At 34.3% G+C, this 18,776-nt stretch overlaps 2 protein-coding genes across 6 annotated transcripts; both read right to left on the bottom strand.

Annotated features, from left to right (window-relative positions):
• Positions 1 to 324: 324 nt before the first annotated feature.
• LOC111788899 (putative RNA-binding protein Luc7-like 2) lies at positions 325 to 7,187 on the bottom strand. Of its 4 annotated transcripts, XM_023669468.1 has the most exons (13): positions 6,940 to 7,184; positions 6,560 to 6,612; positions 5,877 to 6,045; positions 5,706 to 5,769; positions 4,120 to 4,199; positions 3,844 to 3,997; positions 3,568 to 3,629; positions 3,426 to 3,488; positions 2,806 to 2,864; positions 2,391 to 2,472; positions 1,089 to 1,135; positions 752 to 1,006; positions 325 to 632 (listed from the first exon to the last, which is right to left on the bottom strand). In XM_023669468.1, exons 1-13 carry the CDS (start codon positions 7,084 to 7,086, stop codon positions 614 to 616), a joined length of 1,254 nt encoding a protein of 417 aa, XP_023525236.1. In that variant the 5' UTR covers positions 7,087 to 7,184; the 3' UTR covers positions 325 to 613. The 4 variants fall into 4 exon arrangements, 2 of the variants coding, with proteins under 2 accessions (XP_023525236.1, XP_023525238.1); XR_002814237.1 differs by lacking the exons at positions 325 to 632; positions 752 to 1,006 and adding an exon at positions 2,627 to 2,675 and having other exon boundaries at positions 1,120 to 1,135; positions 6,940 to 7,187; XR_002814238.1 differs by lacking the exons at positions 325 to 632; positions 752 to 1,006 and adding an exon at positions 2,627 to 2,672 and having other exon boundaries at positions 1,120 to 1,135; positions 6,940 to 7,187.
• An 812-nt stretch (positions 7,188 to 7,999) lies between these two features.
• Positions 8,000 to 17,808, bottom strand: LOC111788729 (T-complex protein 1 subunit alpha). Of its 2 annotated transcripts, XR_002814206.1 has the most exons (19): positions 17,558 to 17,808; positions 16,593 to 16,719; positions 16,370 to 16,434; positions 15,730 to 15,819; positions 15,545 to 15,631; positions 15,396 to 15,455; positions 15,185 to 15,235; positions 14,473 to 14,568; positions 14,202 to 14,267; positions 13,137 to 13,354; positions 12,797 to 12,893; positions 12,174 to 12,260; positions 10,974 to 11,108; positions 10,574 to 10,678; positions 9,960 to 10,088; positions 9,785 to 9,888; positions 8,895 to 8,985; positions 8,674 to 8,814; positions 8,000 to 8,162 (listed from the first exon to the last, which is right to left on the bottom strand). XR_002814206.1 is itself a non-coding variant. In XM_023669191.1 (18 exons), the coding sequence occupies exons 2-18, from the start codon at positions 16,663 to 16,665 to the stop codon at positions 8,731 to 8,733; spliced, it is 1,638 nt and encodes a 545-aa protein (XP_023524959.1). In that variant the 5' UTR covers positions 16,666 to 16,719; positions 17,558 to 17,808; the 3' UTR covers positions 8,359 to 8,730. The 2 variants fall into 2 exon arrangements, 1 of the variants encoding a protein (XP_023524959.1); XM_023669191.1 differs by lacking the exon at positions 8,000 to 8,162 and having other exon boundaries at positions 8,359 to 8,814.
• Between the last annotated feature and the right edge of the window lie 968 nt (positions 17,809 to 18,776).

Genomic DNA, 18,776 nt, shown 5'->3' with positions numbered 1-18,776 from the left:
CATGCATACTGCACATCACTTCAACTAAAACTTAAACTGCACTGCCCCGGCTAATGATTTTTTTTGTTTATTTATGTCTAGTTACCCATTTTCTATCCAATATTTGTTTTTAATTCTTTGTCTTACTTTTCTTTTCTTTTCAAATTTCAAGTAAATGAGAAAAAGATTATAATATTACATAGTGAAGATAAAACATGATTGGAAAAGGGAGAGCATAAAAGAAAAAGATCGTTCATCCGGCCTGCCTAAAAACTATGGTTCTTGATTCATAAAACGGTGGTTGGTCAACAATAATATGTCAAATCTTACCAGTTTCTTGCATCCTGTTACGAAGTCTCCAAAATGATCATATGAAAAATTGATGTATCCCACAACCTTAGTCTATATGTCAAAAAAAGATTGCAAGGAAACTACTCCACTAACAGCTACATATAAAATTCCAGTAATCAGTACAACCATACCTCTCAAAAGTACAGTCAACATAACCTTGTGGTGGTCATTATAAAATCATTAGAGAAGATACAGCCAACTGCACTCAAAATATAGGAAGAAACACAGGACATAAACCTGTACCTTCACTTCCATTGGACCCATTCGTAAGATCTGTTTAGTACTAGTACCGGTCACGTCGCCTGCACAAAGAGTGAAAAAGAACAAACGGTCATAACTAAAAAGAAGAATCACTCATTATATCCATGTGGTATTTGATTTTTTGTTAATAAGAAACGTGGTATTTGAAATTTAACAGTACTTGTGACGATCATAGTCCCTTGAACGTTCACGGTCTGTTGATCGTGAGCGTGAATGGCGACGACTTCTAGAATCATAAGAGCGATCTGGGTCCCTGTTGCGGTCTCGGTCATAACGATCCCGATCATTATATCTATCACGATCCCTGCTCCTACGATCATTATCTCTTCCACGGTCACGACTATCAGCACGGTCACGGTCACGGTCACGATCCCTACTTGGTTCTCTATCAGGTTCTCTACTTCGCTCCTTCGATCTGAAAGAAAGCATTCAGATATTGAAAAACATATTACTGTAAAAAATAATAATAATAATTTAGGAATAAGAACAACATTTACCGTTGATCATCATGTCGATCAATCTTGCGGCTTTTGTTTCTTTCTTCCTAGCAAAGAAGTGACAAGAATACAATTGAAACAACACATCATGGTAATCCAATGGAGGAAAATCACATAATGTCAGCGGCATAAGGATCCTTATCATAAGTAAGGAACGCTGTTAATCTCAAGTTGTAAACCTCAGTTCATAAACACAACATCTCACATACACAAGCATGATGTAAACAAAACGTAACCTTGAACTATACGTTGTTAGAATCACATTCTCAGAACATTTCATGACTTGAACCCTTTGAGGAAAAGGAACAAAAATTTTTAGAGATCGAGATACCTTGGATTGAAATGTGGTCCTTTGTTGAGTATCACACCACTCATTGAGCATTAGTGTGTGCAAAGCTTTTAGTAAATATCTTTGAGGTCTCATTTTGTCTTTGAAATCTCTTGTTATACACATTTTGGAGGTTGATCTTTTTTATTCCCTTTATATTCTTTCATTTATTCTTACAGAAAGTTTGGTTTCTCTTTCTAAAATTTTAAAATAATGATAATAATAATAATCAATACAAATCCATTAGTGGCCAATTGAAAAATGCATAAACCACTCCTAAACTAATTAAGACATCAAACCATAGAGGTGCGTTACAATTAATTCCAAAAATTTCAATTTCAAGAACATTTAAAAATTATAAAATTATTTCATATTCAATAATTGAAATTTTAAGGGTGTAATTGTCACAACAATTTCAGGGATGATGTGTGCAATTTTCCCAATTGAATATCAAAAGATAATTCCACCGAGAGTAATCAAGATCTACGCATACAAACAAAACCTAATTCACAGTTCATACAAGGTTTTATAATGAACCAAACTTCACATCTCACAAACTGTCAATTAAAAGATTCAAATAGAAGATGCAAATGCTAGCACCAACCAGAAAAAGAATGATAAAACGAAATGACCAGATCGAAACATTTCTCTATTCACTCTTAAACATAGCTGATCAAAGTACTTGAGAAAGAGGGCAGGCAAGAAGTCATCAACAAAAAAGCATAAACAGAGACACGGGACACAGACATAACACAGACCCAAAAAAACGTCATTTTCTAAGGGGACTATATTTTTCAATTTTCTAATGAAACATATGTATACATTGATTCATTTTCAACATTAGAAAAACTCAAATGATTGTATTGACTATGACTATGCTTAGAGATTGTAGACGTCTTCTAATAGTTTATAACTTTTTTTTTTCCTTTTCTTTTCAAAAATAGATAACATGCATAAGATTAAAATTATCTAACCTGAAGCTCTGCTAGCTTTTCACGGATTTGCATATAGCCAAGATGAAGCTTTCCTCCAAAATGATCTGCCAAACGACGATCACTGAAAGAAAAAGAAATTAAAATGGTCTAATACCAAAACAAAACCTCATGAATTTACATTCATTCTGGAAATTACAAAAACATGCAAGCATGGTTCCCCAAAACATTCTAAGCAACAATAGCATGATCCACAAATATAAACAGAAATAACGCACAGTCTTTAGCTGGAAAAGTTATCCTCGTAAAACTGGGCCCAAGAGCCTGCTGGGGAAAAGGAGGTATAATTGTCGGGTCAAAACTGAGCACTTGGAAACCCCAAATACTAACTTTACAATTTCCTCAAAAAACTTAGATCATTAAAAGAACATGTATAAGTTGTAGAGTCAAATTTTACCTGTCATAAACGCTTAAAAATGCTCCACAAATGTCACACACACGCAGCTTTTGATCCGTCTGGGTAAATACAAAACAAGTGAAATTACTTGATTATTCATATAAGATACAAATAAATTTGTAAGCTTTGAACTTTACAATAAACTCAAGCCATATTATTGCAGCCACCCACTTAACAATTGCCAAGTTCATTTGTTTGATGTCTTTAACCATTTCTTAAACATCACAGCAGAAATCTTCAGACAACTAAATTGCAAAATTCCGTCACCACAGCTAATCCAAGGTTAACATAATTATGTCAATGTTAACATAATTTTTGCTAATCCAAGGTGCACTATTTATGCATCTCAAGAATAAATTACTAAGATAAGTCCCAAACAAGCCATAAATAAATAAATATATATTTGGAAGAAAATTTTTCCTTGGTGATATGAAAAGCCATATCTACATCCACATATTGAGATGGAACAGACCCAAGATGAAAAACATTGATCGTTACCCATGGCATAAATAGCTTTTTTATGTGGATATTCTAATACTGAAGTAGCTTTCAAATGGAAAGGAAATGCATCATGTTTTGCCAAAGAGATGAGTAGGTTTCACGAGAAAAAGAAGACTCACAATTCGCACATCAGCAGCAGTATATTTGGAAGAATCCATCACTGGCTCCTGCCTAGCTGGTAGCTGAACAAAAATGAAAAGTGCTTACGAAAAGTAGAAAACATCGATGTACATAGTCTCTGCTAAAGAATGAGAGACAAACCTTCTTGAGTGCTTCAGCTTCCTCCAATGCTTTTTGAGCCTCGTCAATCATTCCTTGCTCACCTGTAGAAATTAACACCACTAATTAGCAGAAGTGCAAAAAGTAAACGTCCAATCCTCATGCAACTGACAACTATTAGTTCTACACACAATTACATTTCAATTATTATCAATCATTTCATCAAAAAATAAATGATACGATGAACAAAACATTATTCTGACATACTTCACTCAGAAATTCACAATGTAGCCTAGTGTTATGTTGAATAAAACTTACCCAGTTCCTCAGCCTTCTTCAACTTCTCATTTATCATCTCCTGTGTACGAGGATCAGGAGCTACAACAGGCAAAGGAGCCAGAGGCGGTGGGTTTGGCATTGGTTGAGGTAAAGATGCCCTATCTTTGTTAAAAGCGTCTAAAAGAAGCATCGACTGTTGAAAANAAAAAAAAAAAAAAAAAAAAAAAAAAACAATTATGACATCTATTGTGGTTAAAATTATAAGCATAGAGATAGAAGGTTCAACTATTTTACATCCAAAAATATTATATGTACCTGTTTGTCAGCTCGTAATGTCCTCAACTCTTCTACAACCTCCAAAACTCGAATTTTAAGATCTGTCTTGCCCTCAAGATCTGCAATATTTGATAGAAAGTTTCAAGTCATATAAAGAAAGACTTCCTTAGCTTCAACTTCTCAATAAAAATACTAGAAGCGATCAATCAAATTAAAAACAAGTATAGAATCTCTAATACCTAACAAAGCCAACAAATAGAAAGGAAAGGAGAAAAACAGCACAATTTTTTGAACTGAAGTAACATAAACAGACAACATCCTCAAGCTCAATATATATTGTTTGGCATTGGAGTGTTATGTATATTGAGCAAAAAGGAGTGAAGATCAGCACAGACATTCTATCACCAATTTGGAAGTGGGCACTTCCTGAAACAGTAGTCCTTTCCACCCCGCCATTTCCTCAAGTTATAAGGAACATATACTACTAACACACAGACACTCTATTTCCCAATTAACAGGAGTTTAAAACAGGAGGCCTGACATTACCACCAAGGCCAAAGGAAACCTGGTCTTCTTTTAGTTGCTTTTTTATGCATAGATGTTCCAAATGAGCACTGATGGCTGAGTGAGACTTATTTGTGGTGGTGGTCAACGTCCCATAGTGGGGACTGGATAATTGTTCAATGGAACAAAAAAATTGGTCAAAATTCATTGTTGATAGCTTCCACTTCAACATCACTTCCTTAGGAAGCACAAGGTAGTCCTCAAACCTTGATGATCCCTAGCTATCTTCCTACTCCTAGGTACTACTAGACTAGAAAAAGGTAAACTAAATCTCGGATTGCAATGGATCTTAAACCCTCATTTACTAGAGATTGGATCCAATTTTCTCATCCATCAGTTCACTCTATGTATCTGTTTAACAAGGTTTCCGGCTATGGCTAAAACAGCCTCATATACTCAATAAAAAGTGGCTGACTAGTATAATTCCATAAAAAAATTAAATTAAATTATAAAAAAAAAAAAAGAAAAAACAAATCCTAACGTGCTAAAGTAGTGTCTTATTGTGCCAACAAAATTAAAAAGTAATAGACAATCAGTTTTTAGGATGTTTTTCACATGCTCAAGTTCCAGCATGTCCATGCTGTGGACATGTCAAATATGGACAGTTTGCTACAAACAAAATGTTTGTGTTTATAAGCATTACCTACTAGATCTATAACCTCTAGATGTAAGGTAACAAAGCAATCAAAACAGCATTGACCCACTTTTTAGATTATCAAAAAAATCAATTGGTCAAATTTTTTATAAAAAAATTACATCAGAAAAGATAGGATTCATTGCTTCCAGAAGAGATACAAATAAATACGAACCCAAAACTCAAACACATGCACCCCACCACTCAAGGTTTCGTACATGCACTTCCAATTGAAAAATAAAACATTATCCACCACTCGTAATAGGGAGACAGAATTGTGAATGATTGGGGATCGTTAACATTTTGACACAATTCTGATTATTCCAATATAAAAAGATAAGCAATCAATTATATGGAAAGATATATCTTGAAAATTTGATTCAATAAAGAAACTACATAATTCTTCCACCAATTGAAATAAAAATACCATATTGGTCGGCTTCTTTCAACTTCTCTTTAATTTGCTTTGATAACTCAAGAACCTCAGGTATCTGTAATAACAATCAATTAAATAGATAAATAGAATTATATATGCATCACCTCATGTTACTCAAGTTTCTTATTTATTAAAAAAAATTAGATCACCAAGGACAAGTACCTGGGTGACTTCAGAGACAGAAATTGCAATAGCTGCTTTTGCATCTTCCTCCTCAAGTCGCTTCAAGGCTCTAGCAATTTTTCTATCACACTCAATAATGAGACGATCTATAACATCCTCCAAGTCTCTGTCGTAGTTATGAACCCCTTTAGTCTTTGCTTCTTCATATCTAGAAAGAGTTAAAGAACCTCTGGGAAACAAACGAACCACATTTGAAATCTTCCAATTCCACCTAATTGCCTTTATGTAATTAGGAATCCCTTAAACTGATTTAGACTTAGATAGGTAGAAATTTATACAACTTGAGCACGGGTTTTTTATGAAGTAACATCTATATGCTGCAGGCAATACATGGCTCAACGAATTTTTTTATTGGGCTGAATGTAGACAAATTGGGAACTAGAGTAGACGGAATGGTACGAGTCCCCTTTATTGTTCACGAAAATTATAAATCTTCACAAAAAATACAGTATAGAGTTGACTGAACGGTATGAGTGCCCTTCCAGAAACTCCTAAAAATCGACTACCGCATAATAAAACTTCCATTTTCAAGCCAAATTATCATAGAAAATTAACCAACTCCAAGGCTCTAGCACGATAGTAAGGTACAAGAAAAGAAATACGTCGAAGTACTTCCAGCAATGCTATAAAAAACAAACACCCTGTAACTTAATCAAGGATACTCTTTCCTAAGTTGCAAGGAGTGGATCTTCGGGCATGGACCCATATCCATTTTCTGAAACAGAAAATGAATTTCAATTAAAATATTATACAAATAAGTTAATATTTTAACAACAGCAAAAAAACACAAATCATCGTAGCAAAAATCAATTTCCCACTGCAACAAAACAAATTATCCTCGGCATTTTTCCTCTCCACTTTTCCATTTCAAGACGGCTGATCACCCTGATTTTTCCTAACAACTAAACCAACAAAAACCCGAGAACCAACCAATAACAGCATAAAAAATACGAGTCGCCAGTATTCTGACTAACAAAAGAAATCGAAGAACCAAGAAACAAAAACTCAGTAGGAAATAGATGAAAACATGAATTGATCTAACCGTGAGTTGGAAGAGTTCATGAGGACAAAGCCCAACTAAGAACATGCGGCACACATCGCGGTCGTAGTACTTGCGGCTAACTTCCTGCACATCGCCATTTCGATTGGCGCCCATTAGCTGGTCGAGTTGCCTTCTAAAAGCATCCATGGCTGTCTCTGCGTAGCTCTCTCTAGGAAAACCTTCTCCCCAAAGGGTGTCTCTGCTCAAGGAGCGAGGCTATCGGAAGCAAATACAGAATTAGGGTTTGATTTGATTTAGAGTTTTCGGGTCAAATCTTTTCCGGGTGTAAGGGTGGATTTCCACATTCTTTTTGCTGCCCGAAGCCTGAAGCATCAGAAGGCCCGCCAGAATGTCGGGTCGATCTAAACCCGACTTTTGAGTCCTGCCCGGGGTACTTTGGTAATTCAAAAAAATTACAATTTCAAGTTTAAAAATTACACATTTTTCTTTTGAACTTTAACTTTGTATTGCAATTTTGGACTATAGAGTTTACAATTTAATTTCTAATTCATTTTTAATTTTGATATATTTTAAATTCACGAACTTGTTCCTAACACAAAAAATTAAAATTTTATAGATTTCGAAAGTAAAATTAAATTTTATAAAATTGAAAGTGGATCTAAAACAAAATTAAGGTTTATTGATTTGCTTGATATTATTAAAAGTTTATAAACTAAATAAACACAAATCTGAAAGTAACTTTACTTTTCGAATGAAAACAATTTATTTTAATCTATGTATGTAATTTAGGACATGAAATTCGGCATATTTGGAAATGATTTTACACGTTCAATTTATACAACAAGGGCTTTTATCATAATTATATTCCTCAAGACTTCAATTACAAGTTCTCAACAAAGTTATAAAATTTGTAATTAATTAAATAGGTAGAGGTCTCAACGGAACCTTATTTCCCTAATTTTGTATCTAGTAGATGCGTGAATTTTTACAAAAAGTCAAATAAGTCCAAGATACGAGGTTGGAAGTCAAATACTATTGAACACTTCTCAACATTTAAGAATCCATAAAAATTCAAGGATAAAATAGGCACAAACTTAAATGTTCGGAGACTAAATATGTAATTTAACGTATAAACTAAAAGGGCGAGGTGATAAATTCGACTCGAACAAACCAAGTAAGAGCGTAATGAAAAGAAAGGGTAGAGAGATTTGTAAATTACTTCTTTGAGAACTCATGCTCTTCACTCTTCTTTCTAAATGTACCTGAACAAAAATATTTTAATGAAGGTAAAAACGTTTTAAAAATACTAAATAAAGGAACAACTCACATAATACATGTTTAGGTAAACTAGACAACTACTGTGTAGAAAGTAAGGACCAAACAGCTGAAGCCAAAATGCAGGTGTGATGCATTGCTAAAACACTTTGAGCATAGGTTTTGAATGCAACGATACGTATGGGGAACGAACATCAATCGAACGATTTAATTACTAAAACGACACTGAATCAAAGGCCCTATTCTAAAGGATTTCCATAACAGACCACTCAAAACATATTAACACACCACTAAATCCAAAATCAGTGTTAAAAATTACAGGAAAGCACATTTCTAAATAGGGTGACCAAAATTTCTCCAAAATGACCCACTGGCAACAAAAGGTGCCGAGGATCAGTAGCTCTAAGAATTGTCGATATAAAGAACACAGTTGATAGAAATGCCCTGAATACAAATCTACTTTATAATAATAAACTCAAGTCTAAGCAGGATGGCTACCTATTCAAAATATCAATGCCAGTAATCTTCCATCCAGAATCATGACAAAACACCCTATTACTCCTCATTTTGAGTTTCATCCTTGTAAAGCTTGATCATGTCGTCAATACGAAGAATAGTAATCGCTGCTTCAGTTGCAAACTGGAAGATTTTGGGAGGAAAATGAGTATGAAGAAGGTTGCTAAAGAATAAATATATAGGCAAATTTAAAAGCCATTTACCTGAATTATCTTGACTTTGCTCATGGCTGGTTCAATGACACCAGCTTCCAAGTTATTTCGTATGGTTCCATTGGATAGATCTAGTCCCATGCTGCTCGAAGAATGGAAGCAAAAGCAATAAACATACTAATAAAAACAGGTTGAAGCTAAAACAAACCAGTGTAATCCCAACTCAAACAGAAACCAAAAAGAAAAAGAAAAGAGATGAGTTATAGTTGTCACCACCACATATTTTGATGACCAATCTATTTTAGTTAAAGAATAAAACAAGACCGCAATGTCCCATTCACACTCATTTAGTGAGTGACACCGCACTATAAATCAAGACAAAATATCTACGGTTCTTGTCAACTATTTTACTAAAGCCTTCACCAACCAACAGACAAAAATCATATGTTAAAAAAACAATAAAAGCCCCGCACCCCCAGTCTCTCTAATCCCTCTCTATGCCTCATCTCAGTAGAATCCCAGCCACCTCAAGAGGAGGGCTATATTGTTGCTTTCAAAATTATTGTATCTCCAAACCAACGTTTTAGAGTTTCGACAAAGCATTCCAATTAACTAAATGAAACCCCCTCTACTTTCTTCTAAATCGCTCCTCTCAAAGAAAACCCCTTGAAATGAAAAATAAAATGGTAAAGAAAAAGGAAAAAGAAACCATTAAGAGACCGCATATTTTAACTATTATGCTGAACCCTATGGACTACGTTTTTAAAAAATTGGTGTCACAATACTGTTATATCTCGTTAATATCCGCGCTTCTTAGGCTTTTTTCAATAATGAAAAAAAGTACGATGCAAATTCGTGGTGTAAGATAAAAAAAAATGCTTCCTCCCGAAGAAGAAAACTTAGCAGGACAGATGAGCATATTACTGCCATAATTAAAATACCTAGATAGATGCTTCTTATCTGCCTTGGTTTGTGCTGTGTGGTGATAAGCCCGTAGTTTGGCAACTAACTCAGTAGCGTCCTTAGCAGCATTGACAGCAAGTACCTACAAAACGAACATGCAAGTGACAATCATGACACAAAAACATTTCCGAAATTTGCTTCATTATCACATACCTTCGGGATAATTAATAAAGATTCTGCAAACTCAGCAATTGCCAACTGCTCGCGGGAGCCTAGAGTTGTTGCAAGATATTCCAAATACACAGACAATGCAGATTCAACTGCACCACCACCTGCTACCACCTGTATGATCAACACAATCAACGACATAACTAGGTAATTGGGCAGCTGAATAATGAACAAATATAAGTTTCTAATTCTTTCAGCAAATCTATATCATCCAATTATCTGTTTAATTTAAAACAGTCAAAAACAAGGAATTGGTTGGTAGTAATTGAACCAAAAACAGCATAAAAGAGAGGTATTTTGAACTAAGGTGATTAAGGTCCCGTTTGGAAATTTAACTTCGGAGAAGCTTTAGGGAGAGGGAAAGTAGGGATATTATTTGTTTTTTCTCTTAGGAGTACGTTATATAGGGCTTTCTTTTACTCGTTCTCCTCAGTTGACGTTCCATTGGAAAGTTCTTTGATCTCCATTGGCTTTTGAGGTTCTTTAATTATTTTTTGTTCCATTAATCGAATATAAGCAGTTAATGAACATCCACCATGCCGTCAATTGAGAGAATAAGATTACACAGGCTACTGAACTCAAAAGAAATCAAGCATTACCGTATTGGACTCAAGGGTCCTTTTGACAATAGATAATGCATCATGCAAAGCTCTCTCCATCTCGTCGAGCATATAGTCATTCGCGCCTCTAAGGATCAAGGAGACCTAAAGAATAATATTTTTTTAAAATCATATTATTTCTCAGAAAAAGAGAAAAATAATGCACAATGTAAATAATAATTAAATTACTTCCCATTGTTCAGCAATCACACAAAATCTTATCTATTTTCAAACCCATTTTCAAGTAAATTATTAACCGCAGGTAATAATTTGAACAATGTATCTTGGTTAGAAATCCAACCAAACAGTCTAACACCATTACTTAAAGAATTAGTAATTTGATAAGATTAGGTTTGACAAGTAGCTTCCAAACAGCTTGAGCTTGGACAAAGTCACTTACCGCACTAGTAGTTTTAGCACCCTTTATTAAAACGACATCATCATCAGAAATTCTTTCCTCTACGACCTCATCAGCATATCCAAGAAGTGATGGCTCAAACGTTTCCTCACCCTCCATGTCAGCAAATGTTGAAACCTACAGACCCATGAACAGGAAGGATAGCAATTAATAACAAATACTAACAATAATTGATTTCTGGCTCAGTAAAAGCTATTGGCATAAGTATTAGACATTGTATAACAAAGTGGCGTAGAAAGTCCTAAACATGATCGGTAGCTTAGATAAAAAGAGGATCGAAAGCTTTATTTCACTGAAAAAAGCTCACATAGGCACCACACAAATAATTGAATGCCCTCCTCTCCCTAACACTACCCTCTGCTAAACGAGACAACCATAGGTCCTAGGAGTGTAAAAAGCTAAACCAAAACAAGTAGATTCCATCTGGTTAACTATATTGATTCAGTTAGCAATTCAACATAACAGATGTTGAACCAAATTGAACAAAATTCATCAAGTACATTATTTTCAGTTATGTGTACATTGTAGCATTAGTTTAAAAAAAAAATTATATACTTATTTATTATATAATATATCATTTTGTTTAAATGAAAAAAGTAAAGTGTAGCAGCCAGCAACAGCAAACTCGTTATCTAAAATAATGTGAAACATAATCCTACCTTCTTATTATTTATTCACAAAATCCAAGCCACTAACTACAGACTCGATGATAATGTTCATCAGTATGCCTCTTCACGTGGACAAAACCACAACGAATTTTCTTCTCACCAATTTCATCAACAGAAATTATCAACCTTGAGTGGTTTTGACTTTGCCTCTTTGTTGAAGGTCAATAGACCTCTCCACCCCTCTAAAGTTTCTACTACTTCTCTCCATCCACTCCTCCCAAGATAGCGAACCCACAGTTCAAAAGCTTAATATAAACTTCCCCGAAACACTAAGGAAAGTGCAATACACAAAAAAAGTGTTCTAAGCATGCGAAGAGAATTATGAAAATACTTGAGTTTTTATACATAATATAATGGAACGAAAACGAAAAACCAAAGCCTTCTATTTAGCAATCTGCTATGAGCACAAGCAATAATAACCGTGCGGTCCAATATTTGAGACCATCTACAATGAAACAAACTGGCAGATTAAATGAAATGGACAGTTGATACATAAGAAAGGGTATTTGCATACCATGGTTGCTCCAGTAGCCTTGGCAACATGGCGCATGTCCTCCTTTTTTACTCGCCTAACAGCAATAGCACCCGCCTCCACAAAATACTGTCATAGAAATAAAAATGTACTTGGAAAAAAGTTAAAAATTATACCAACAAATTACTAAAAAAATTTATACATCAATGGCAATACAAATACAACAGAACAACATAAACCTCATAAAATCAGAAAATCCATTTACAGGAAAACATTCCATTTCACCAACTCAAATAATGTAATGACAGAAGAATTCAAAAACATAATGTTTAAATGGGGTACTAACTTATTTTCAAAAAATTATCCAAAATGTTTTTCTAACATTGTTTAATGTTCTCCAAGAATCAATTAGAATCAACACAAGTACAAACAAGAGAATCATATCCACTCAGGCCCACATAAACAGACACAATAGGAAAAAGTTCTACATTAGATATCCAGGAATGCATTACTATTATCTTGAATGAGTGCACAACATTTAAACACAAACCAGCTAACATAATAGACATCAGAAAATAATCCCAGACAAATAGTAGACACTAATTAGTAGGGTACAGCTGAAAGCAGTCATATCATAAATGACAACAAAAACTAAAGAAGCTTGCCTTCAGTGCCATGTCATCAATCCCTTTCGTGGTGAGAATAACATTTGCCCCAGCTTTCAGAAGCTTTTCAATGCGTTCTTTCATCATATCAGACTCCCTGTGAACAAGATGCGCCATAATTGCCAAACAAAAAGGTTAAAACAGTACAAGAATTGTAGATTTTGATTAATAAAAAAGGCTACTTAGAAGATTTCGAAAAGATAGGCATATACTGTAGCGTGTGAAAATTCCAAATAGAAATGGCAGTGAAGAGATCTTTAGGAACAAAAAAACCATAATTCGACTCAATAGAACTTCTGGGTGCATCATGCTTAAAAGCAACTTGAGTGCTATCAAATACCTCTGACGAATTTTCTCAAGTTCCCTAGGGTCTGAGACAAGAACTTGTACGCCAAGCTGCATTTTTGTCTTTTGGAGATTGAAGTCAAGGCAAGCAATCCTTGCAGGTGCAACTCTAATTGGCATTCCTTGAGCTGCTCGACCACTATTTAGAGCATAACCATTCAACAGGTAGCTATCTTTTGCACTCTTTCCATGAGCTTTCAAAATGTTGATTCCCTGAAACACAAATTAGAAAACAAAAAATACTAAATTCTAGTTCAACAAATACTTATCTTAACTTGCACACTTATCAAGAATCTAGCTTTACACCATGATAGCATGCACTTAATTTAGATGATTTTTCAATCAATAGCTAATGATCTCTTTTCACAGCTCCATATAGCTTCTGTGATAGTGGAGAAGCCGTGAATGTTAGGAAAGGGGTTGAGAAAGATGGCACCATGTGAGCCTAGTTGCAACAGGGGAGAGAGCATTAAAACTATGTGGAAGAAAATTCTTTTTTTTTCGTTGTTGACAAAAACACTACGGTCATCTCTCACTAAGAAAACAATTCTGATTTCTCTCCAATAACAAGCAACAGAAAAGAATCAAAGAATTGCCCTTCTTGAACACAAAACCACAAAAGCATATTTTCTTGAGCTCTAAAGACCATAAGGAAATCAAAGGGACAAAAAGCCCCAATAGTTTCCAGCACAAAGTAATAGACAAGGAAGACGTGGAACCCAAAAAACCTTGAAATAAACTAAATCCCAAAATTCATTGTGCTCTTTCCTAAAGTTCAAAAAAAAAAAANAAGTTAAAAAAAAAAAAAAAAAACAAATTTTTCTCGCAAGAAATTTTTCAAAGGATAGCAAAAAAACTAGAATAAATCCAAGTTTAAATGGTCTTCCTCTAAAGTAGCCAAAAGTAGGTAAAGACGTAATTAATAAACATCTGACTGTAGCACATACCATCGATTCTAAATCTTCGTTATCTAACTTAAACTAAAAAACAATTTTAAAAGGAAAAGAACAATATTTCATCCAAAACCCTGATTGGGAAACTAAACCAAAAAGTCACAAACCTTAATGGGGTATTTAACTTCTCCCCTTGCGTTGGTCATCTTGACTGCTTGCACAGCATCTACAACCTAGAGACACAGATACATGCAAGACTTAAGCAACCAAATAAAGAACACTTGGTAAAGAAACTTTATATGAAAGTTGGTAAGGCAACCACAGGCAACATTATTTTACATAAAAGATTTCAAGATAAACACATAAATTCAAAAACATGATACTAAACCTTCAAATAAAGTCCTCAAACTTAGTAACATACAGGAGCCAATAACTTACCATGTTTGCAAAGAAATCACTATCACCCGTAATCAACTTGGAAGACATGCTTGTTTTAGCACAGTTTATAAGTGAGTCTTTTCCCAACTTTTCAACCTGAACATCCACATTAATAGATGTCAGAAACTGTCTTTGTTTGGATAAGAAACCAAACTTTTCACTAACCTCTGTTAGTATAAAATACGGAAGAATGATATACAAAAAGGCTTCAAGCCCACTCCACAACCAAGGGAGCTTTAAAAATTACTTGATCAAATTGATGTAAATTGGAAGGGGAGGAATCATTAAAATAAAAGGCAGGAGAATACAGAAATTGAACTAAACAAAGTAGCTCACCAACTCAGCCCAATTACTTTTAGGAGAAAAAAAAACACTAGACTTCTGAAAAATTGAAAACAAAAAATAAAAAAGTTATTCCAATTATTAATGACGACATTAAGGACCTTATAAAGCCTATTCATCAAAAAAAAAAAATAACACGAAGTTAAACATAACTTTTTTGGTGGTAAAAGTGCTTGATTACGCATTCTTTGATTGGTGGAGTTTTTGTATTTAAATTGGGATTGTGTCCCACTAGGAAAAAGGCTATTGGAAAACACTGCACCCAAGTCCTTCCATATCAGAAACGGAATGCATATGGTTTTACATAATCTATTTATAAATATAATATCTTCAACAACTATGCAAAGCTAGTTTACGAGAAATGCCTCACCTTTACAGCCAACTTTTCCTCGACATACTTGCATGCTTCCCTCATGGCAAGCTACCAACATCAAAAAATATTGAAGCATAATATTAAAATCAAAACTTCAAAAAAGAACAACAAAAAAACAATAGAAAAGGAGTGGTACAGACATCTTAAGCAAAAGAAAAACAGAACAAAACTTCACTATAATGGAATAATAGAAAGAAGAGTTGCTTACTCTGTACCCACTAATTATAGAAGTTGGATGAATTTTGTTTCTCACCAAATCATTAGCTCTCTGAAAAGATACAAGGGGAAAATGAAGTTCTAGGTGTCCATGATAATAAATGATAATTTCTTAATTTTGAGTACATTAAGCACTCTTACCTTGAGCAACTCAGCTGCTACTATGACCACTGAAGTTGTGCCATCACCAACTTCTCGATCTTGAAGTTCAGCCAACTCCACTAGCACCTAAAATGCATAAAATAAAAATTTGCCACAAAAGAGACAGAAATAAGAATTGTAAGACATTAAACATATGTATGAAAACAACAAGGCTATATGCCTACCTTCGCAGCAGGATGCTCTACTTCTAACATCTTGAGAATAGTTGCACCATCATTAGTGATTGTAACATCACCAATGTCATCCACAAGCATCTGGTACATATTTTTAATTATAAATAAATAGTGTAAATTAAATCCTCCAAGCCCATAATTAGACACAACAAGGAGGTTTCCAAACGAGAAAAGAGAACATTAGAAATTATTTTTCTTTTTTTAATTCAACAACATGTGGGGTGAGGGTTTTGAATTTTTGACCTCTTGGTCAAGGGTATATGCATTAACCAGTCGAGATAATAGTTTCAATCTCATGTCTTAAACAATCGAGCTATGCTAAGATAGCCAGCAAAAACCACAGTTTCAGTCTCTTTATTTACACAAAACATAATCATCATTAACTTGAAATTTTACATTCCTTCTCTACGTTGGAAGCTCCTAAACTTGCAGACAATTAGAAATTTTACATTCCTTCTCTATGCTAAGAGTACAATACATACGCTGTACAATAAAAATTCATCAAGACTTAGAAGAATGAATACAAAACACAAACTCGTTGCATTTTGACTCAAAAGTGCTTCAACAAAAGTAGTGTCATCAGGAGAACCTATATCAAAATAGTATAAGAAATTGGAAAGTGAGGCAATACCTTATCGAGGCCAACAGGTCCAAGCGAGGATTTCACAATGTTGGCAACTGCTTGACATGCTACAACTGAACCCACCAAACAACTCAAATGAGTAATTCACGTTGTCTCTCACTCGTTTAAAATATAAATAAAAGAACCCACAAATGTTATAAAAAAGAAGGATCTATCTTGCTAAAAAAACATGACAATAAGAGAAATGGAGGTGAAAAGTTGCAAGATTTACCATTTTGGGTGCGAACATCCTGACCAGATTGTCTCTCGCCCAATATATCAAGGGTTTGTGAAGCAATTGCCATCTTTTAGAGTCCTCTTAAGGTTGAAATGAAGTAAACGCTCGATAACACTAGAGTCTATTAAGAAAAAAAGATTGGAAAAAATGCTATCAACGCTTCTTATGATTCAAAAAACGTAGAGAAGTTTAAGAATGCTCCATAACATTCATGATGAACACGTAGATCTAACCGCTTTAGAAATTATTAACATGGACTAGTAGAACATTGTATTTTCAGCGTTAGCCATCATATTCGTATTTTCTAATGGCGTTGTATTTTCTAAGGGCATAAGAAGGTGGCATTCAGCAATCATTGATGAACATGAACCCACTACTTCCATATATATCAAATAAATCAAAACAGCATTCAACAAATAGAGAATCATTAACATTGAGACAACGAAGAGTAATAAAATATTTCCAATTCACTTTCAAAAAAAAAAAAAAAAAATAGAAGGAAAAGAACTAAACAAGCAACCCTCTACTCTAAATCTTATTTCAGGAGAATATTGATGGATCTGAACACAACCGAAATCTTTCAATAGATTTGTAAACACCCAATATGCAAAAAAAAAAATATATATTTACAGAGACAGAGCAAAGTAAAACAAATAGAGCTAAGCGAGCTCGAAAACTAAAACCATGAAACGTCTGAGAGAGAGTATAAAAGACTTCACGAAGAATAAAGAGTTCTCAACTGCGCAATGCACTGAAAATGAAAAGTAAATGCTTGATGTGTTCCACAAAGAAACGGGGATACGAGAGAACACTCAAACAGCGAAGGTCCACTGGGTTAAAACATGAAATGAGGCGGAACCAAAGTACAAAATAGAAAAGGGGTTCCGTTTTCAGGAGTAAATCAGAGATTCAAGCGACATTACCGAACCGTGAGTGAGAGAGAGAGACAGCCAACAAACCTTGAAAGCGATAGCAGGCGAGGGACGATCCAGTGAGAAAGATGAGCGATTCCGAGGCGTGACGTTGATGAATCTGCTGCAGGAGATCAATGGATGAGAGAAATGGATGGGAGAAATCAGGGCGGCTTGACGGCTGAGAGTCTGAGAGATTGCAGAGATTCGAGGTGAAACGGCGGGAAGGGTTCAGACCAGTGAGGGTTAGCACAAGCGATCTCGTTGTAGGGTTTTGAGGTGCGAGTTTCTTCCAACTTCTTCGTTTTAATTTATTTTATTTTATTCTATTTTTGCTGTAAAAACAAATTTCACACTTCCTTTGGTTTTGGTTTTGGTTTTTTTACCACTAATATATATTCAAATTCAGTTTACAAAATTTATATATATATATATGATGAGAATCCAATGCCCCGAAAATCTAAGGGTTCTTTGCAAGATTCGTCCACGGCAGAGGGTGAGTCAAGGTCTAAGATCAGGCCGAAAGGCGTATTCGATGGACAACAGGTGAATATTCCTGTACTACCCCCTTGTTGGTCCCGAGGGACGGAGTCGTCCACGGCGAAGGGTGAGTCAAGGTCTAAGATCAGGCCGAAAGGCGTAGTCGATGGACAACAAGTGAATACTCCTGTATTACTCCTTGTTGGTTCCGAAGGACGGAGGAGGCTAAGTTAGCCAAAAGATGGTTATCGGTTCAATGACGAAGGTGCCCTGTTTTTTCAAGGTAAGAAGGGGTAGAGAAAATAACTCGAGCAAATGTTCGAGTACTTGTATGTATATATATATATATATATATATATATATATATATATATATATATATATATATATGTATGTATGTATGTATAAATTAAATTAAATTATATTTTATTTTTTAATAAATTAGCAACAAATTTAAATGATTTCATACAAATAATAAAATAGGATAAATATATTATAATGCGGCACAATTTCTAAACACAAAATTACTTATGAAATCTTACAAAATTTATTGTTTTATTAATTAAGGGTATATCCGTCCCTTCAAATTAAAATATGTATAACATAATTTTTCCTATAAGTTGGCAATCTAATGTCTAGGCTTGAATGTGTTACCAAATATATATAGGATAACGCTAACAAATATAATATAAATATAATATACTCGTGTTATTTATTTAATGTATTGTTTCTAAATCAGTATCTCGTATTAAATACATATAATATAATACTTAATAACTATTTTAATT

Source organism: Cucurbita pepo, chromosome LG02 (genome assembly GCF_002806865.2).
Source record: "Cucurbita pepo subsp. pepo cultivar mu-cu-16 chromosome LG02, ASM280686v2, whole genome shotgun sequence".
Classification (NCBI taxonomy): domain Eukaryota; kingdom Viridiplantae; phylum Streptophyta; class Magnoliopsida; order Cucurbitales; family Cucurbitaceae; genus Cucurbita; species Cucurbita pepo.
This window is presented reverse-complemented; position numbering and strand designations above follow the sequence as displayed.